This window comes from Fistularia commersonii, chromosome 7, assembly GCF_037954325.1.
Source record: "Fistularia commersonii isolate RoL2024-O1a breed Wild chromosome 7, RoL_Fcom_v1.0, whole genome shotgun sequence".
Lineage (NCBI taxonomy): Eukaryota > Metazoa > Chordata > Actinopteri > Syngnathiformes > Fistulariidae > Fistularia > Fistularia commersonii.
Window position 1 is genome coordinate 4,120,404 of NC_141290.1, and position 22,691 is coordinate 4,143,094.

At 39.0% G+C, this 22,691-nt stretch overlaps 1 protein-coding gene across 1 annotated transcript in view; it reads right to left on the bottom strand.

Annotated features, from left to right (window-relative positions):
• Window positions 1-22,691, bottom strand: part of LOC147232407 (copine-8-like) — a 77,908-nt gene that overhangs the window by 17,181 nt on the left and 38,036 nt on the right. The window contains exons 6-15 of the mRNA XM_086149232.1: window positions 16,095-16,171; window positions 11,221-11,284; window positions 9,513-9,616; window positions 8,810-8,914; window positions 7,776-7,817; window positions 5,856-5,931; window positions 4,763-4,819; window positions 3,860-3,921; window positions 3,557-3,603; window positions 1,626-1,807 (exon numbers count right to left, since the gene is read on the bottom strand). Coding sequence (XP_086005358.1) covers window positions 1,626-1,807; window positions 3,557-3,603; window positions 3,860-3,921; window positions 4,763-4,819; window positions 5,856-5,931; window positions 7,776-7,817; window positions 8,810-8,914; window positions 9,513-9,616; window positions 11,221-11,284; window positions 16,095-16,171 — 816 coding nt within the window. The remainder of the gene's footprint in view (window positions 1-1,625; window positions 1,808-3,556; window positions 3,604-3,859; window positions 3,922-4,762; window positions 4,820-5,855; window positions 5,932-7,775; window positions 7,818-8,809; window positions 8,915-9,512; window positions 9,617-11,220; window positions 11,285-16,094; window positions 16,172-22,691) is intronic.

Consider the following 22,691-nt stretch of genomic DNA (forward strand, 5'->3'; position numbering starts at 1 on the left):
GCCCGCAGCCTCTGTTGTAAAATCAACAATATGCAGCGCACTTTTATATTTCACCAGAAGATGGCAGTCGACCTGCGGCCACGCTCTCGCCGCGGATCTTGCGGGATCCACTCCGGCACGTTTCAAAAATGGCGACTGTAAACAATGTTCCCTCTAATGTTTCATATGTCTGTGCATACAGACAACTTCCCTGAGCACGGCGAGGACCAATGTGAGCAACATTAGATGTGCACGCTGTGTGGACACACACCAGTATCACACCTGGGATCATAGTTCATATTTTTCCATCAGAAAACTCGCTTACTGCTTTAGCTTCACTGCATGATTTGCAGAGCAGACCTTTCTCACTCAAAAAAGAAAAAATGTCATCCGGTTTCACCGCTTGTTCTTCTATTTGCACATATTCCGACAGTCATTCCAACTTAAAAGAACCGCATTTCTTTTTTATTTTGGTTTGGTGAGTGGACGGATCACATTCCCTGATAAGGGGTTAGCATGTTAGCATTAGCGTCACTTAACTCCGCCACACTGTTATTATTGTTATACGGCGTGTATGGGGAGGGCATGTGCGCAAGTACTGTCAATGCCGTGATTGGTTGCGTAGCATAATTGTATCGTATCGTATGATTGGCTGGACACTCACTGAGTTACACAGCAAAATGATACAGAGAAAAATGCGAAAGCTACTTATAGCTTCGCTTCTTGGTGTTACGTGAGTTAAAGTTTGTGATTTATTTCAACCTCTACTGTGACGCCCCTTGTTCTGCACCTTCTGGCATTGGACCCAAGCGGTAGAGGAAGATGCTAACCAATAAGAATATGGGGATGCTCATAAAGCTTTAAGATATCTATAGATAACAAAATAGAAATACGATCGCTACTTTGCGGATTTTTGTTGAGCGCGTCTGGTTCTGTTTTCAGGGAATTCAACATCAAGAGGCACTGCCGGACGAAACACGCAACTACTACAACAAGCTAACCGGGAACGAACGCGGTGATTTAATTGTTTTTTACAAGCGAGTCAAATGAAAATCACGCAAAGCCAAGCTACGATGTGGCAACGCAGATCGCCGAGCAGTGCAAATCTTTTACCGAGGGTGAATTTATTTAAGAGAAAAAATTGTTCCTGAGAAGAAGTTTGCTAATGTTTCCCTGAAGACGTTTCATCTGACGTTAAGAGAGGCGAAAGGAACTGAGTTGAGAGTTTGTTAGCCTGCGCCGAAAGCACGAGTCCATCAAAAATTCACATATTTTCACCTCACCAAATATGACCCTCTTAGCCAAAAGTTTGGACACCCCTGGTTTACGTTAAAATCCGCAAAGTAGCGACTGTATTTTTGTTATCTATAGATATCTTAAAGCTTTATGGGCACCCCAACATTCTTATTGCTTAGCGTCTTCCTTTACCGCTTGGGTCCAATGGCAGAAGGTGCAGAACAAGGGGCGTCTCAGTAGAGGTTGACATAAATCACAAACTTTAATTCTCGTAACACCAAGGAAGCTACGCTACAAGTAGCCAACGCATGTTGCGGTAAAACGGACCACCAAGACGATAAGGCGGATTACGGTATACCCCTAATTTTGGACTCTACGGACACGGGTACAAGAGGGTTGAAGCTTCTCACCAGAGCGAACTCGTGCGAGACCCGTCCATCGGGCGGCAGCTTGGCGCCGAAGCCCAGCGCCGGAAACATCTTGTCGCTGTCGTAGTCCTGGATGATCTCGCCCACGGCCCGCAACGCCATGGCGTAGTCGTTGAGCTGGTACGGGCTCATGTAGTGGAGCGAGGTGGGCTGGGACGGGTTGCCTGCGGGCGGAAAGGGATGGGACGTGACTAAGGAAAAATTAAAAAAAAAAAAAAAAACACAAAAAAACTCTCGGAATAAAAAATAAATAAATACACGTGAGTTTTGAATTTGTTCTCCCGGGCGCAGCGGCACATTTTCTTTTTTTTTAAAAAAAAAAAAAACCTCTGAGGCGAAGGAGCCGCTCCGAGTGACCCCTTACCACTCCACCTCATGAATAAATAAAAAACTAAATATATATAAGTATATATACACACACACACTCCGGTTTGCTGTTTATAGAAGCTGCTCTGAAAAAAATAAAAGCGCGGTAAGATAATAATAGAGGTAGTAAGCAGAGTTTATAGCGTCCGATCATATATTTTTGGCTTGGAGACGAGATAAAAATAAAGACGGTCAAAGCGAGAAGCCTTGTTTTGTCAGAAAAAGAGACCGAAGTGGCAAAGAAAACATGTTTTTCCCGTCACTAAACTTTAAATAGCCGACCTCACGAGATTGACTTCATTTGTTAATCAGTTAATGATTAAATAATGATCAATAAATAGAGCCGTCTCTGCCGCCTCGCCTCCTCTTTACTTAATCATTGACCCAATTTCTTTGGCGCTCGCATATTTATACCGTGCGGTGTAACTCTGACTGATGTTTATTTATCATTTGCGCGACGCAACTTATATCTTAAATTTCTTGTCTCTAACTATTAGCCAACATGGTACAATTAAGAAATAATAAGATAATAATAATTATAGTAACAGCAATCTTAATAATAATTCTTATTAAAATAACACATTTTACTTAAGGACAAGGTTCAGACATATGCATATACACAGCATAGAGGTTTGTTAAGACAATAAAAACAAAAACAATAAAAGTGACAAAGTGGTAAAAGAAAAATAAATAAATAAATAAATAATATATACATACATAATAAATTAAAAAAATAAAAAATATGTATAAAAAATAAATATGACAGTGGTTGGCATCAGATGGAATAAGCTGTTTTGAAAAGATGATTAATTCATCGCACTGGATTCCTGAAAATCCTTTGTTAATTAAAGTCAGAATTAATGTTTCATAATATTACAGCTGCCTAATAATGATAAAAAACAATATCATTTGCCATATTTAGTAAACCATTTTTCTCACAGTAGTCTGGTTATTACATTATACAATATAACCTTGACAACCTTAACCTTGACACTATATTTTATTGTATTTCTTATTCTCCCTCCTTCCTACTATTATCTATTTTTGTTATGTTTTTGCTTGAAACTCTGGCACAACAATTTCCCTCGGGATAAATAAAGTTGTTCTTATCTTATCTTATCTTATCTTATCTTATCTTATCTTATCTTATCTTATGATCCCAACAATTTTCCCAGGAATGAACTTAAAATTCCTGCCAAACGTCCGAAACTTGATTACACGTTGTGAATCATTTAGTGCCAAAATAAGAACATCGTTCCGCCGAAAAGAAAAGAAATTTATTACCTTGACAGCAAAAAAAAAAAAAAAGAAAAAATGATGGGAAAACATTATTTCGACGGGAGATCAATCTGAGACGGGAGGCCTCGGAAAGTATTCAAATGAATTCATCGGCTTAACGGAAGGAGGGGAATGAGCGAGGAGTCGGTATTTAAAGGAGATGATTTAAAAAAAAAAAAAAAAAAAAGTGATCAGGTCAACGTTGGATTAAGATCTGGGTGTTAACTTTTATCAGTTTGACACACTTGACGTGGATTGAAGCGACTCACCGTTTGATGCCGTGAAATCGATGGCCACTGTGAAATTAATCTGCGTCCTGCAAGAGAGCGGGGAGGGGAGAAATAAAAAAATAAAATTAAAAAAAATAAAAATGAACGGTGGCGGTAGCCGTTAATCACGGCGGATTATAACGCGGCGTGTTTCAAAGCGGGGCGGCGGCGGCGGGCAATTACGCGGCGGGTTATCAGCAGCTGTCCGTCTTAATATCGGAGATGGACGCGGCTCTGGAAATCCTGCGCGCGATGGGATTCTCCCGGGTGTGATCTGGTTAGCGGCCGGACGTGCCGACTTACCCGCCCCTGATGTAATCCAGGAAGGAGAGCTCTGTGTCCACCAGGCAGGACAGGAGGGTCACCTTAGAGGACGGAAAATCAATTTTAGCCGATCGTCCTCTAAATGGGTGAAGTTTAATCGGACGGAAACGGAACTCGAAGAGGCGGAAACAGGAAAGCGGGCAGAAAATGCGCTTTTTGGACGGTAAAACTTGCTGATATTCGTAAGGTATTCTCTTAATAGAACCACGACGAATAAACGACAGACGGGGACACAAAGGGACGTGAACGTTTTTGCTAATAAACGTATTTACTTTTCCTTGTTTTACCGATGGATAATCGAACAAAATCAAACTTCTACGGGGAGAAAATAAATGGCATGAAACGCGATATTTGCGTTTCTGAAAGCAAACATTCGCTAAAACAGCTCAAGCGTTGCAAAAGCCAACAATGCGACACCAGCGCGCGCAAGCTAATGGCTAGCTTATGAAACCCTCGAAACGACTGGAAACCGAGGACGATCCGACCCAATAATGTAGCGGTTACGTTTACGCTCCTGGTATAAAAACAGATTGCGTTAAATGACGGTATAAGAGGCAATGTGACTAATTAACAAGCATTAAAACCGTCCTTGTTGACGACAGTACCAAGAGAGCAACTGAGGTGCGCTGCGAAAAAAAACAAATGTCCAAATCTGGACGACGGGTGACGATGAAATGACCGAAAACTTAAGGAAAACATCAGATCAGGTACAAGTACATGATCTGTTCTGGGGCCGGGGAGTATGGCCGATGTTTACTTCTGTTCTTAATCCTCTCCGACGACGAGAAGCCTTCTAGAAGGCGGACAAAGGGGCTTGTCGAGGGCCTTTTGTTGTCAGAAAAGACCGGCGCGCAACCAGAGACGGGACGACTGCTGACTCACCGTCCCTGAGTTTTGGTACTTCTTCTTCTTCTTCCCTTTCTTCTTTGGATTTAGCACCTGCGCCGACAAAACAAGGGCTCAGATTGTGTCACACGTTGCTAGCAAAGGTACGAGAGACGGACTTTGACTAATCGACGGTTCGAGACGCAAAAACTGAATCGGAGATGAAGCGGCGGAATCAGGTTGATGCGAGCCGACGGCTCAGGACAGCAGTTTCAAAATTTGGGGGTTTCGGGGTCACACTACGTGTGTTATTGATGCGGTTGATTAGATGCATTAGCCTTTGGAAAAATAAAGTCATGTTTTCTACTAAATACAAGTACGCAAAATTCCGTCATACAAATGACAAAATAACGAAAAAAGATGCTAACTGATCGCAAAGCTAGATGCTAATGTGCCATTTCGACCTGTTCCAATCCTTTTGAAATTTAAAATGAATTAACACACCATGTAACGTTATGTTTTTGTTGCCTTTATGCTATTTATAAATAAAATATGTGTTGTTTTTTTTTAATCAATGAGCAGAGAAAATGAAATTTCTGCATGCAACGAAACATTTTGAACTCAGAAAAAAAAGTTACTTTTAAGCAAAATATTCAACATCTATTGGATTCCTTCTTGTATTTATTATATTCATTTATAATTATCATGAATAATTATTTACTATGGTATTTATTTGCCGTCATCCTTTTACTGGCACATGCAGTCGCACCAAAAATATTTTAACATCACCATCATGTTCAAATTTAAAATTACATTTTCAAAATGAACAAACTAAACTAAAATAAATTTGAATTAAATAGCCGCGGGTTGCCGACCCGTGCCCAAGGCTAATGATTTGATATGATTTGCAATGTGCAGTTTAGTATATCCAATTCAATTCCCTGTTAAAATTACCTGTTGTGCTATTAATCCCTATTTTGTTAACCCCTATTTTGATTTATAAAGTACATTTTTCTTATTTTAAAACCAGAAAATCGACACGGCTCACATCTTGGAAAACTCATATTATTTAACCTTTTTTTTTTTTTTTTTAAATGTCAAATTACATGTGTGTGTGTGTGTGCGTGTGTGTGTGTGTGCAGGGCATCACCTCATATATGTGGAACTGCGACTGGCTTCTGGACATTTCTCTGTAGCTGGTGCTGAACTCGCCGATGAAATCGTGCCTGTGAGCGAAACCAAACGCGCAGAGTTAAATAGAGGAAAATAGAAAAGCCCTTTCGGCGACGAATAATAACGGGGGGAAATTCGTTTGGCAGTTACATTTTCTTTTATCTGCGAAGAGATTTCAATGAGCGTCTCTAACAAGCTCCTTGGTTACCCGATGCAAAGGCCTAGCAACCAATTTTTATGCTATCCGCGCAGTCGGAATCAGGATCGGCAATTAGCGAGGCGAAAACTCAGGAAGAAAAAAAAAAGGGCAAAAATAACTTTGGGTTATCGATTTCGATCTTTTTTTTTTTTTTTTTTTTTTTGTGGGAAAATAAGCAAAAAGATCATTTATCGTGTGATTTCATCCGCCGGGAGAGCGTTTCTGCAGCGTTAATAGTTAATAAGGGCTTCGACGCGGAGAGTTGTGGGTAAAAGTGCATCCATTTTCACACCGGGAGGAAAAGAAATGTAAAAATTGATTCAGTGTAAATCAGGACTCCATTCCAAAGTGTGATCTGTGAGCGCCATCCTAAGACGCCGTAGCGCTAATTGGCACATATGCGCCCGTATTTCGCCCGTTGGTTGATAATTATAAAAAAAATAAAATAAAAAAAGCTTTTCGAGTGGTAAAAAGCAAATAAGCCTGTTTTTTTTTTTTTTTTTTTTTTTTTTTTTTCATAAATTATACACGGATACTGAAGGGGAAAACGCTTCACGGGAGCTTAAAGAGTCAGTTTTAGGAAATAAATTTGAAAAAGTTTTAAATTAAATGTCCAAAAATTATTTTTCATTGTTTTTATGATGTGTTGACGTGTTTCTCTTTATGACGTGTTGATGAGGGAAAAAAAAAATCAAAAATCAAAAAAACAGATTTGAGTTAAAACAAAATTTTTGGGGGTTTTGTGTATTGTTTGTTGGAATGCTTTATCTCTTCATGACTTGTTGGTAAGAGAAAAAAATTCTAATCAAACAAAAAAAGTTTTGTTTGTTTTTTGTGTATTTGTTTAGATTGCTTTGTCTTTTGATGGCAGGTTGATGGGAGAAAATTTAAAGTAAACATTTTAAAGAATCACATTTTTTTGGTTTTGTGTAGTTGTTTAAAGTGCTTTGTCTCTATATGATTTGTTAATGAGACAAAAAAAAAAAGACAAAAACAGATTTGGATTAAATTAAAAAAAAATGGGGTGGTTGTTCGTTTGTTTACAGATTTTCTGCATATGATGTGTTAATGAGAGAAAAAAATGTAATTAAATACAAAAAAAATTACATTTAAAAACAATTTTTTGTGTGTGGGGGGGTGTTTCAATTTAGTTATTTCTCTTTTGATGAAATGAAATTAATTAACAAATGCATTTGTTTACATTCAAATAATTCAACCCCAGTGCTGATAAGGAAAGAAGAAATGTAGTTCCTTGGTAAAGTCTTCATTCCCACATATTTATTCAAACTTAAAATGTATTCATTCATTATCTGTGCTGCTTGTTGTGCATTTAGGATAGCACTTGAATTAACAAATCAAAATGCACGCTTGGAAAATCCAACTGCTAAGTCTCAACTGGAAATCCATTACTCTAGATTTTTTTTTCCCGTAAAAAGAAAAAAAAAAAAAAAAATCAAGATTCGAAGTGTTTACATGTTGCTTATTTTGGCTTCCATAGTGATGTCGGATAAATAAATAGTAATCATGTAGCTGCAGCCATGGATGTAGCAACTATCAGACAAATTTAGAAGTTTTTGGTATCGGGAAAAAAGCGTTATTCACAGGTGGTTTTAAGGAGCGAGTTAAGAGCGTTAATAGGTCACTAACTAGTTCTGACGGTTAATGAAAGATCACTCAAGAGACAGAAAGCAGCCTCACCCGCCGTCTCGATCCCAGTCGTACACCTCCACCTTGATGCTCCTGCAAGGGGGGAGATCCCATTAAAAAATCCAATTAGCGGCACCGATTTATAATAATTGGTGCGTCCAGCCGTGCGTGGGAGGACGGGAGACCGAGACGCTTAAAGGACGAGTCGTAATGTTTGCGTCTCGGCCGTACGTTCGATTTCATTCGTGCTTCCCGGTCCTGATTTCCCCTGAAAAAGCGCCTTAAATTCCTTTTAGCTGACGCCATAAAACCCCCTTAAAATCCAGTTTCTTGTAAATAGGACTCTGCATGTTGCAGCGAAGGGTCAGAGGTGTGTGTTTTTTTCTTCCATGCTTGCTGGAAACCTCCTAAAAAAAAAAAAGACCTCGTGGTGAAGTTTTATAATCTACTTATCCGCCGATGAAGTGCAGCCCCGACACTTTCCTCGGCTTATGGGAAAGACGCCATGAGTCGGGAGTCACTTGTGACAAAATAAAATCCTCGCTACTAATTCCTGCAGCATCGGGCATCGTGTCGGAAAAAAACAAAAAAGAAAAATTACAATGAATGTATAAAACACATTTATTGTAGATTTGTATTGACCTGAATTTGCCGTGATTTTATCCAAATTGTTATTTGCATAAAAATTCACTTGACTTTTCTTTTTTGACAACCGAACTGATGATTGATGATTTAAACTTTAGCTAGCTGAACTGCCCTGGTCATTAGCATTAGCATCAGTTGATTAGCATTAGCCTTAAAATTAGCATCCTGATATCAACTTTGATGAAAAAAAAGGAAAAAAAAACAATTCACATTATCTTGTAAATTTGGATGAAAAATATGTGATAAGCTAAGATTTTTATCTAATTGTTTTGAAATTCTAGAAAGCGTTAGAAATGTGCGCAGGGACGCCAAAAAAAAAAACAAAAAAAACTGAACTGAATGTGAATTTGGGGAGACGGCGCAAACCTGAGAGATAAAGACGCGGATTTTGGAGTAACACGTATAATAATTTAAAAATGCACGGAGACGAGGGGGAGTACCTGTCGTAGTCTCCGTTGCAGAGCGCCCTGACGGGAATTTTAAACGCCTGCCACACCGGATCCAGGGTGTTCTTCACCACCTCGGTCTTGTGGCAAATAGTGTACCTGCGGGAACAAATAAAAAAAAAAAAAACATCTTTTAATGTGTTTTTAAAACACTGCACGGTGGGAAAAAAATTGCAGAAAAAACAGTATTCTGTATTCTTGTAAATAGCGACCCAGTGAAATTCATAGCCGCCGCTGCAAACAAAAAAAAAAATAAGTCTTTTGGAGCGAGATGATGGTTTTCCACATCCTGTGACGCGGCAGCTCCAGTCGGCTCGCGTAAAAGCATCTGCGGGGCAAGAAAGTCAATTCCGCGCCACGCTTGGTTTTTCCTTTCTTCCATCACTTAACTGCATCTTATCAGGCGTCTCTCGCTTTTTATTTTTCTTTCTTTCTTCACCCTCCTTGTCAACGCCGTCCCGTTGTGTCTGATCATCGGCCGGACGGCGTGAGTCCCATGCACGGCTCCGGGTGTTACGCAACATCGCATAGGCGGTTTGGCCCTTATAGATGTATGGGAGCTTTTTGGAGCATGAACAATCTCGGCGAGGCGTCCGTATGCATCTTTCATGTCGTGTTTGCGCACGTGTGTGTGGGTGTGTGTGTGTGTGTGTGTGTGTCAGACACGTCGGATAGCCGCGATCGCAGTCGGACTCACGATCCGTCTTCGTTGCTGCGGTAAAAGACGAGGAAGGGGTCCGATTTTCCGAAGAAGTCCTTCTTGTCCAGCTTGTTGCCGCAGAACTGCAGCATCACCGACTCCTGAGAGGACGGGAAAGCGTGGATTTCGGATTTCGGATCAGCGGTTTTAAAAAATAAAAGGCGGCATATCAAGACTCGAGAAGTTTTATTGTCAATTTACGTTGCTACAAGAAAAGAAAGAAACCTGAAAAGAAATAATGTTTAGCTGTATGCTATATTTAAATAAATTGCCTCACCCTTAACATAACTTGGTTAGCCTTAAAAGCAGAGGATTATGTGCGCTAACTTTATTAACTTTGGTTACTGGAAAATTTTTTTAAAAATTTCAAAAAATCTAAAAAGTGATTGGAAAAAATTAAAGCATTATCTCGTACATATGGATTAAAAATATGTAATAAAAGAAGAAAAATCAGACTTGAAAGAAGGCAATACTTTCCTGATGAGTTTGCGAATTACAAACTAATCAGTTATTTTTATTCAAATTTTAATTTCTTGGCTTTAATTTCTTTCTAAGAAACCTGAAAAGAAATAATGTTTAACTGTATGCTATATCTAAATAAATTGCCTCACCCTTAACATAACTTGGTTAGCCTTAAAAGCAGAGGATTATGTGCGCTAACTTTATTAACTTTGGTTACTGGAAATTTTTTTTTAAAATTTAAAAAAATCAAAAAGTGATTGGAAAAAATTAAAGCATTATCTCGTACATATGAATTAAAAATATGTAATAAAAGAAGAAAAAGTAGACTTGAAAGAAGGCGATACTTTCCTGATGAGTTTGCGAATTACAAACTAATCAGTTATTTTTATTCAAATTTTAATTTCTTGGCTTTAATTTCTTTCTAAGAAACCTGAAAAGAAATAATGTTTAGCTGTATGCTATATTTAAATAAATTGCCTCACCCTTAACATAACTTGGTTAGCCTTAAAAGCAGAGGATTATGTGCACTAACTTTATTAACTTTGGTTACTGGAAAAATTAAAAAAAATAAATAAAAAAAAGTGATTGGAAAAAATTAAAGCATTATCTCGTACATATGGATCGAAAATATGAAATAAAAGAAGAAAAAGTAGACTTGCAAGAAGGCAATACTTTAATGATGAGTTTGCAAATTACAAACTAATTAGTTATTTTTATTCACATTTTAATTTCTTGCCAATTATAGATCCAGATTAGCATCACATTTGGTGAGCATTCACTTTAAAATTAGCGGATATCAAGCAGAGGATTATGTGAATTAAAGCGACTCAATATGAACTTTGATTGCAGGAAAAAAAATGATTAAAAAGGTAAAAAAGGGGAACATTATCTTGTAAATTTTGGATTAGAAATAAATGTGTGAAAATATTCTCTTCGGGGCTCGTCGGTGAGGCAGAGTTTTTGCTTGTTTTGCAAAAAAAAAAAAAAAAAACTGATAAAATTGTGTTGCACGTACAGCTCAAGTAACCTAATCGTAGAAGAGAATTCCTTTTTTAATTCATGAATATTAAAAATTGAAATATATAAAAATATTACACAGTATAAAGGGATTTTGAGCTTTTTTTTTAATCTACTTTTACATCACAGATTTCTTGCAATACCACAGGTTTTTGCCGTATAAATATCTATTTTACTTCCATTATTTTGATGGCAAAATAAGCCTTTTCTTGGGTAGAGTTCTCACCCTGCAGTTGGTCAGCTCCTCCGCTCGCACAATGACGGTGCCGCACTTCTTCCCGGGGATCCCGCTGCAGGAAACAAAATCAGGATTATTAAACAGTGATTATTATCCCCTCCCCCCTTTTTTTTATCCTTTTAACAGCTGCAATGACAACACTGGATCTGACGCAGATAAGCAGGAAAATCAACTCAACTGAGAATGCGATGCTTTAATTAGAGATTCTGCAAACATATATATATAGATATAGATATATATACGTGTGTGTGTGAAAGTCCGGAAAATGTATAGTGGCGTTTTCAGTCCTCACATTGTCTCTGCACTGCACACAATGTGGGCCACTGCGGCGTATTAAATACTGTCAGAATCATGACGCGATGTTATCTTTTTGACCGGCATCTTGTTCGACAGCATCTGAAAAACTGTCTTTTCCCGGAGAGAAGTTTTTTTAATTTTTGTTTTTTTAACGTTTTTAAACATTTTGTCGCTGTGTTTAGCAATTTTTTTTAATTTTTTTTTTTTTATTCTACCACCCCCCCACCTGTCAAGATATTATACAAGTGTAAAATAATAATGGAAATAAAATTAAAAAAAAAAAAAAAGAAAATAAAAGAATAAAACTTAAAAACAGTGGATACATTTTTTTGAACAGTTTAGAAACATGGGACTTTTTCCCACAAATATGCTCCTACATCTTTCTTTAATTTTACTGTGCAGTGTTTTTATGTGATGAAATTATGCTTTTACTACTGTGTCAGTGCAGGTGAGTGACATAGGATCTTATAAAAATAATAGTCAAAATAATATAATAATAATAATATAAATAATATATCATATATATATATATTATTTATATATATATGTAAAATATATTAAAAAAAAATATATATATATATATATATATATATATATATATATATATATAATATAAAAAAAAATTAAGATACTTTACCAGACACTCAATGACACCGTACAGATTTATACAGAAAATACAGATTTAAAGAAAACAATAAAAATAAAAAAAGGGAGAAAATGATTAAAGTTATAAGTAAAAGTTATAATTTTAAAAAAAAATACATTAAATGAAAAAAAAAAAAAAAAAAAAATGAAATACGCATGACAGAGCAGTTGGCGTCAGATGCCGGCCTTAAACAGATGTTTTGAGTTGTGATTTCAATTGTGATACTTTCCGACAGGTGGTAAAAATCGCGTCAGGAACGGAATTGCGACGTACATCGAGAAACCAACTGAAAGAAGACAAGTCAGTCCCCGTCGGTTGAATCTCGACGTCTGGGAGAGAGACGAAATATTTTTGATGGTATTTTTGATGATTTTGATGGATCGGGCGGGAGGGCCGACGCTAACCGAGGAGGAACGAGCGCCATCTCGTCGGCGCCGTTTGTGTACACCCTGCCCCGGTGAGGGGTGGCGTTCGGCCGAGGGAGCGCCGACGCTAAAAATAGCCCCGATGAATACCGCCGACCCCGGGCCTCTCTCCCTCCCGGTGCGGGAGGCGCAGAGATAATCTCGTTGAGCTAAATACTGTCCGATAATGACAGCCGGGGCCTCACAAAGACACACAGCGAGAAACGCCGCCGCCGCCGCCGCCATCGCCTCCTCTCCAACCCCCCACTCATCCAATCACCTGAGACACGCCGCCGCCCTTTGATGCTCAGGGAGGCGTTCAGCGAAATTAATTCTGCGGCCGCGGCGGAAGAAGAGAAAGCGGACGGAAAAAGATGGCGGGTTTGTTGTTCCATAACCGAGAAGGCGAGATATCTGGCAACCGCTTCCACGGAGAGGGTTTTTCTTTGTGTCGAGAGATCGTTCGCGGCCGATCGATGTCTCGTGTGTGTGTGTGTGTGAGAGGGAAATGAAATGATGGAAAATATTTCAAAGTGTGTATTTGGGGCCCGAGCTGCTCAAACTGGCCGACTAGCAAAAAAAATTGGGAGGTTTTGATTGGATTTTGATAAAAAAAAACATTGTTCCCCAAGTTTACGTTGCTTTTTGTTACAGAAGAAGCTCAAAGGGGACAAGATTAGAAAATATAAACGCCCTAGAAACGTAAATGTGTAGAAAAATTAAAAAATCCCCTATAAAAGTAGTTTTTTATATTATGTATATATATATATACATATATTTGTATGTGTATGTATATACATATGTATGTATGTGTATATATATATACACAACATACATAACATCCATACATATGTAAATATACATATATGTATACATAAACACATACATATATATCTGTATTTATATATAAAATTATATTGTATATTGTCTGTTGCCGAGGTAACTAACAGTGACAAAAATATGAAATTAAAAGCGTACAAATTAACAAAAAAAAAAAAAATCGCTATGCAGTCTGACCAATCATCTTTTCCATTTACATGTTGCCGGGTAAATTATGTCAGCACACTATTTTTCAAAGGTCTTTGCAATGTTGTGAATTCTCGTCTGATAAAATATTCAAAGCAGTAATAATCCCTTTCTTGTAGCGATCTCTGTTGGGAGTTTTTTCTTTCCGCTGTTGGTTTTGTTAAAAGCCGCTGACGCTCCCCCTCCGCCGAGGTGTGAGATTTGTTTGAATTCATTTATCTATTTATTTTTGCGTTTTAAAAAGATTACCTTGTTGTTCGGTTAAAATCGGCACACGTAAAGAAATAGAACAAAAAAAAAAAAAAACACACAAAAACATGAGCTTTGCGGAAGACTATCTAAATATTTTCATATTTTGAAAAAATAAGCACACACACACACGCACACGCACACACAAGTGTCTAAAACAGTGAATGACTGTAGGCGGAGGTGATTACATAACATGGTGACAGTAACACATTCTTACATCATATTTCTTGTGTGTCACTTTTCCCATTAAGCTGCAGCAGCTGGTCATTGATTTTCCTTTGCCGCTTTTGTCACATACACACACACACACACACACACACACACAAACACACATACACACACTCATAGAAACAGCCAGACAGAATGAATGTGGACCCTCGGGCAGTTACTTACTTGCAGCGGTCTCGCACTCAGTATTTCTCTCACCCTTTCACTTTCTCGCTTACACACACACACACACACACACACACATGCACGCATACACGCTCACAACACAACTGTGGTCTCTGGATGAAAATAACTGAATTGTTGACGCACACATAGCTTCAGTGGGACTGGAATTAGCGAAGAAGAAATATGAGCGCAAACATGTGGAAAGCAGCTCGGTTTCTGTTTTTAATGCCTGCTGACGGTTTCAGCCCTCCGTGATGCGGGAAAGATGTCTACATTTCCCACTTTTGGGGCCAATGAAGTGTGCTTATTTAATTCTGTGACTGAAAAAAAACGGTTGTGGATGACTTCTGTGGCTCCTCTGCGAATGATTGTGACGAAAGTACGTCTTCGTGCGTTGGAAGTCGACAAAAGCGCAAAAATCCAGGGCTCGGAATCGGTCAATGGGATTTGTGTCTCCCTGGCCGACTTTTTCACGTTTTCGACGTAAAAACGAGAAGTAGTTGGCGAGCAGGGCGGAGGAATACGTCGTCACGTACGAGGAAGAATGGTTTGTTTACATCGTGCGCCATATTGGATTGTGCTGCATTCGCTTTCTTTCGTTTTGTTTCTTTCGGAAACGTTCTTCCCTTAATTACGGCTCCCATATCTGTTTTTTGCTACTTTTTACTTTTACGTGCGGCGTTTTTATGTCATAGTTTGATTTTACAAGTTTGGGGCTCAGGAAAGTACATTCTATTCAATTCTATGACTGAAAAAATAACGTTTTCGGGCGATCTTGGTAGATTTCGCCATTGCGGCTCTGATTGTGACGAACGTACGTCTTCGTGCGTTGGGAGTCGACAAAACCGTGCGTTGCCAAAAATCCGGGGCTCGGAATCGGTATGTGGGATTTGTGTCTCCCTTTTCTACATTTTTGACGTAAAAACGAGAAGTAGTTGGCGAGCACGGCGGAGGGATACGTTGTTGCGCACGAGGAAGAATGCGTTGTTTACATTGTACGCCATATTGGATTGTGCTGCATTCAATTTCTTTCGTTTTGTTTTTTTGGAAACGTCCTGCCCTTAATTACGGCTCCTACATCTGTTTTTTTGCTCCTTTTTACTTTTACGTACAGCGTTTTTATGTCATAGTTTGATTTTACAAGTTTGGGGCTCAAGAAAGTACATTCTATTCAATTCTATGACTGAAAAAAATAACGTTTTCGGGCGATCTTGGTAGATTTCGCCATTGCGGCTCCGATTGTGACGAACGTACGCCTCCTTTAGTTGGGGAAAAAAACGCGAGAAGGTTCTGAAATTGAGATACTCGACAAACGGCAAACGGGAGCCGGCTAATAGATTTAAATGCTATTTAGTTTGCTAATCAGCGATAAAAAGCGAGGATGAATAAATAAATGTGGCTGCTATTTGGATGAAACGCCGCTGATTATCTCCCCCGGCTTCGGCGGACGGATCGCTTCGGTTTAGGCTCCTTTCGGAGACGGAGCCGGAAGCGCCGGGCTGACAGCACCCTCCACCCCTCGCCCGCCTTCGGGCGAAGCGTCCCCCTTTTTCGCCGCTCGCTGTTTACCATCTCGCCGTGTTTGCGGTCTGTCATTAGAGCTCCGTCGCTGTTTAACTATTCATCTCATTTGGCCGGCGGTGGCGTAGAGGAGGGTGGCGGCGGCGGCGGCGGCGGCGGGGGATCTCTTTCATCGGTCTCGCGACCCCGTTCCGCGTCGCTTCAAAGACGGGACGCTGATTTACGATTCATGCGACCGAACTGAAGCGGGGGGGGGTGAAATCCAAAACGACGGCGTTGGTTAATCACGCGCGCCCCGATCGAGGCCGTGCAGCACGTGTACTTACGTCAACGGTTTGTCCAGGCGGCTTCCCAGCGAGCCCACGATCTCGCCCAGCGTGCAGAAGGCCTGGCCCAGGAAGTCCTGCAAGGAAGGGGGACGAACGCGGAAAGAATAAACGATTACAATGAGTCCGGGAACGAGTGAATCAGTGAATCTAAGAAGATATAAAGACATGATTTAACCCGCATGCTGACTCATTCATTTATTTATCATACTATTGTGCACTCCTTACCTCACTTGTTACTAAGACACTTATAGTTTTATCACTGTTTACTAAGACACTTTATAGTTTCACTGAGACACTTTATAGTTTATAGTTTATTTTTATTTCTAATTCTGCCTTTTCTTTTATTATTTATTACTGTTATATTTTCTGTAACTCTGGCACAGCAATTTCCTTCGGGATTAATAAAGTTGTTCTTATTCTTATTCTTATTCATTTTCTACTAAATTAATCCTCGCAATAACGCGGTTCACCTTTTGCGGCCTCATTGTTTCGCAGACTTTTTCAATGCTAATTTTTTAACAGTAGAGTATGTTCTGGACGGTAGAACCGGTGTCAACAATCTCCGCGCATTGTCTCTTTACGGCTTGCCAAATTTACGCTTGGAAATTTTCTCCGCAATGTCGACAAAATGCCCAAAAGGAAAAAGAAGATGTTAACTATTGCAGAAAAATTCAAACTTCTGTGCGGCTGTAGGGCGCCATTACCGAATAAATGAATCTTCGGTTTGTTATTATCATTATTTTACTGTGCAGTATTTCTAAAAGAAATGTAAGAAAATGTTTATATTTTTATTTTTTAATGCTTGGGCCTGAAAACAGGTTTTGATCTTTGGTTCCATTCTTTACTACAGGATTGTATTCTATAATAATTGTAAAAAAAATAAAGCTGACGACTTTTGCCTATTTTTTACCTATTTCGAGCTATTTTTAGAACCGATGTTCCCTCCAAGCTGCACAACTGTGCAATTGCGCGCTGCTCGCACTCTCAGTGCACAAGAAAACCTATCCAGCTCAGTGAACGCACTGCAAATGATTTAGATACGTAAAAAAATTTTCTGTATCATTTTGCTGCATAACTCTGTTGAGTGACAGGTGTCCAGCCAATCACACGATACGATGCGATGACACTACGCAGCCAATCACGGCATTGACAGTACTTGCGCACGTGCTCTGCCCAAATACGCTATATAACAATAATAACAGTGTGGCGGGGGTTAAGTGACGCTAATGCTAACATGCTAACAGGGAAGTCTGTATGCACAGGCAGATGAAAAATTGGACGGAACAAATGACATGCAACTCTGTCATGCGTGACTTAAAGAAGCACGCAATCATTCATCCTGTTATTCAAATAAACACACAACATTCCATCCGTCATTCGCTTTATAAATACAACCGTTCAGTCGATCGTAAAAACAGACGTACAACATTCACTGTGTCATTTCATGTCTTAAAGAGACATACAAACATTCATTTTATATAAAGATAAAACCACTCAGCCTCTCGTTCATACATATAGACATGCAACCCTTCTCTCTGTCATTCAAACATGAAAAACAGTATTTTCACGACTATAAGGCGCACACAAAAGTCTTAGATTTTTTTCAAAATGTGCAGCGCGCCCTGCGTGCGGAGTAGAGAACACCATGAGAACGATAAAGGGGGAAGTGTGGACGTTTATTGTATATAAAAGAACGGGTATGCGCGTTATGCAGAACGTCGTTGTTTTAACAACCCTGAAAACATCGCCGACAAACACATCCAGCCCGGCCACGTCACAAACATGGACGACGTGCCGCCCACTTTCGACATCGGGATAAAGGGGACCAGCACGCCAGCGATACGCACAACGGGGTACGAAAAGTCTTCTCGGAGACCACGGTTTCACTAATTGTGGTGAGTTACGCCACAATTTGAGAATTGATTGTAGATGCTCGGGCTAACGTGTCCGCTGGCACTGTTGTTCAAGCTTTCGCTAAAGCCGGCATCGTTTCTGAGGAGCCACAAAGCGACTCTGACAGTGAAGAAAATGAACCTGGTGTGTTTGATGGAGATTTAGAGCAAGGGTTCAAATCAGAAACAGAGGATGAGGACTTCCATGGGTTCCATTGATGACGATTACCGGTAAAAAAATACCAAACTCAGTTTAGCTCCCGCTCTATTTTTATATACCCAAACTTGTATGCTTGTGTGTGTTGTTGTTGTAAGGCGGACGTAGTAGAGGACACCATGAGAACGTTAAAGGGGGGGAAGTGGATTGTATATAAACCTGCGCCTTATAATCAGGTGCGCCTTATGTGTGTGTTAAATACAGTAATGGCACACATCACTGAGACTGCGACTTTTAGTGCAGTGCGTCTTATGGTCGTGAAAATACGGTAAATATGCAACAGTTCAACCTGTCATTCTAATATCACTGACGTCTTTCTTTGTCACCATTTACGATTTCGCTCGTCTCCTTTAAATCAACACGCTATCAAATCAAAACCAAGCGAAGTGATTTGGAGGTGGCGTTTACAGCAAAGATGTAGCGTTGATGTTGTTTTTTTAATTTTTTTGCACGGAGAAACCCAAAGCTGTAGTGTCCTTGTAGATCATTGCAGGGTGACCGTGAGGAGAGCCAGTTTGCAGGAGAACGACGGCCCCTCGGGGCTTCCAGAAGCCCGTTCAGTGATAGCAAAGCATGTGTGTGTGTGTGTCTGAGTAACCCCGGCACATGTGTGTGTGTGTGTGTGTGTGTGTGTGCGCTTGACAGATGAGCTGTGTCGAGTCCCGCGGGCGGAAAGCTGCTCCGGAGATCTTTTCTGCCGGTACTGGGTAGATTCCTCCTCCGAGGGAACCGGGGAACAAAAAAATAGAAAAAAAAAAAAAAAAAAGACGCTTAAAAAAAAACAAAAAAACGAAGCATTTCCGATCTCTTCTCTTTTTTATTTATCGATTTATTTATTTTTTTTTGGGGGGGATTTTAAACATTCGACTTCGGGAGAATAAAACGCCAGTCGTCGCGTCTCAGTTTCTGGAAAAATTCCTGTGCAAAAGGATTTTTGAAAAAAATTAAAAAATGACAATGAATCCAAATGCAGCGCCTGAATGTAATAAAAAAGTCTTTTGTCTTTGTGAATAACGTGTGAGACGATTTGTACGCGGAGCCAGATCCGATCGACGCCCGGTCTATTAAAAATAATCGCGGAGGTATTTTGTTTCACGTGTGTCGGAAATGTTTTTTTGGATTTGACTCGGCTGGAAAACGAAGCGGTTTCCCCGATGTTGCAACCTTCCGCTCAAAAGGGTGACTTTGGAGACTTTGGAGGTTTCGAACATAAAATTGGGATGAGAGGGTGAATGAGGGTAAATTCCAGGATTGTGAAATTGTTTCGCAGCAACGGCAAGACATAGAAGGGCAAGACAAGGTAAAAATACACTTAAAAATAAATACAATAATAATAAATAAATGCACTCTTCTATTACTACATATATATATATATATATATATATATATATATACATACATATATATATATAAAACATTTTATATGAATATATAATTATATATATTTAATTTAGTCTCAGCCCACTCACATCCTGTGTATTTTTGTTTATTTATTTTATTGGTCGTCTATTTTCACCCTTACTTTATATCTTTTTATTCTTCATTCTGTTCATTCTTATCCTTGATGTTGTTGCTGTTGTTGTTCTCTCTGTTGTCTATTTATTTGCGGATGTCTTATGCTTTTTCCAATTTTCTGTCTATTTATATTTCTATTCATATTTATTGAGAATTAAGAATAAGAACAACTTTATTAATCCCGAAGGAAATTGCAGATTTCACTGATGTGACAAAATGATTTTCCCACATGGGAATCAATAAAAGTTTATCTTATCTTGTCTTATAATGTAAAGAAATGAATGAATGTCTATCGAATTTCAAATCCGTAAAAAAAAAAAAAAAATATCTTGAGCAGGAAATACACTGCTTCAAAAAATTAAGTGAACGCTAAAATAACACATCTACATTCGTAGATCCGAATGAATGAAATATTCTTATTAAATAATTTGTTATTTACGTAGTTAATTGCGCTGACGACAAAATCACTCAAAAAATATCCATGGAAATCCAATGTATGAACCCAATGAAGTCTGGATTTGGAGTCTCGCTCAAAGATAACGTGGAAAAACACACAGCAGGGGTTTGCAATTATTTTGGCTGGCGGGTCACATTTCTTATTTAATTTTTAAGTATCATGTAAATTAAACAAAATGAAAATTGCAATTTAAATATTTTAATATTTTGGAATTTTATTTCAACTAATGATCATACCAAGGTACCGCCAACATTTTGTCTTTAATCGACAATACAAAATTAAACAAAAGGAAAAAATAAGGAGTTTCAAAATTCAATATTGAATGAAAATACTTATTAAAATATTCAAAGAAAATAAAAAAAAAATGCAAAAGCTCAGGTCCGACCCGAATTCAACGTAACGTCCTTAAAACAAGTCCAAATAGAATCCGTGTTGCACACACACACAAATACATATATGTGTGTGTGTGTGTGTGTGTGTTTGTGTGGCTAATTACCGCAAAGACATCAGCGCCGGTTGGCATCCACATTCTAACCGTCATGAAAATCGACTTGAAAAATGCGATTAAGGGGGGGGGGAAAGCGGGGGTGGCGTGCCGGCTCCGACGAGCGTCGGCCAAGAACGGGAAACGGCGTCCGCCGAACGTCCCTGCTTTTTTTTTTTTTTTTTTTTTTTTTTTAATTGGCGTTCTTTTCCCCCGCGGCCATGTTTCTGTACAAGGTATGTAAAAGCATATGCCGCAGAAAAACATCTGCTCTGAAGAGGGGGAGGGAGGGACGGAGGTTTTCTCAAATGCCAGCTGAAGCTGTCAGGCGAGATACTAGAACGTCTCGGCGTTTTTATTTCCTTCCACGATTTTATTTTTCTTTATTTTTAGCCGGGTGACTGGAGATGGGACTTTTTTTTTTTTTTTTTTGTTGTTTTTTTTTCACGGACAAGGCCGCCGCCGCCGCCGCCGGATCTGCTGTCCCACACATCCACGGCAACGACAGGACGCATCCAAGCGTCCCCCCCCGGCCTTGGCGCTGCCGGTGAGTCGCCGCGATCACATGACTCGGAAGAGGATGAGAAAGAAGGAAGAGGAGGAGGAGAGGAAGAAGAAGAAGAAGAAGACCAGAGGGTGTGCTGGGGTTGCCGGGGAAAAAAGATAATATATATCTTGCAGTCGATGAAGAGAAACCGGTGACATCGGGACGGGAGGGCAGGGAAGTGAGTTTCATGTTTTTTTTTATTTTTTAAAAATTAATTTTAATTTTTATTTTTTGATTTATTGATTACAAAAAAATCTTTAATTTTTTTTTTTTTTTAATAAAATTGAATATGGAGTTATTAATGAAGGTAATATTAATAGAATGAATTATTGTAAAAATAATATGATCGTTTTTATTATTTTATATTTCAGTTTGTCGATTCATACCTTCAAAGTGCTTGAATACCGAGGGGGACGAACGGCTGGGGCGAGTAAATTACAATTGCTTGGATGGAGAGATAGAAGGATGGATGGAAAGATGGACAGATGGACGGATAAATGAAAGGATAGAGTGACGGCAGATGGATCGATGAGAGGTTGGATGGACGGATTGATAGAACGATGGAAGGATAAATGAAGGGATAGATAGACGGATGATAGAATGGGTGGATGGATAGATTATAGATTATAGATGGAAGGATGAACAGGTATATAGATTGAAAGATGGAAGGATGACTGGATGGACCGATAGAATGATGGAAGGATGAATGACAGGATAAATGATAGATAGATAGATAGATAGATAGATAGATAGATAGATAGATAGATAGATAGATAGATAGATAGATAGATAGATAGCTAACTTGCTAGCCTGTCAACTTGCTAGCTTGCTAGCTTGCTAGCTTGCTAGATAGATAGATAGATAGATAGATAGATAGATAGATAGATAGATAGATGATAGATAGATAGATAGATAGATAGATAGATAGATAGATAGATAGCTAACTTGCTAGCCTGTCAACTTGCTAGCTTGCTAGATAGATAGATAGATAGATAGATAGATAGATAGATAGATAGATAGATAGATAGATAGATAGATAGATAGATAGCTAACTTGCTAGCCTGTCAACTTGCTAGCTTGCTAGCTTGCTAGATAGATAGATAGATAGATAGATAGATAGATAGATAGATAGATAGATAGATAGATAGATAGATAGCTAACTTGCTAGCCTGTCAACTTGCTAGCTTGCTAGCTTGCTAGATAGATAGATAGATAGATAGATAGATAGATAGATAGATAGATAGATAGATAGATAGATAGATAGATAGATAACTTGCTAGCCTGTCAACTTGCTAGCTTGCTAGCTTGCTAGATAGATAGATAGATAGATAGATAGATAGATAGATAGATAGATAGATAGATAGATAGATAGATTGATAGATAGATTGATTCTCGGTTGCCGCGTGAACACAGAAATGCAACTTCATAAATGTGTGTGTGTGTTTGTGTGTGTGTGTTAGGCTGCTGTTACACCAGGAAGGC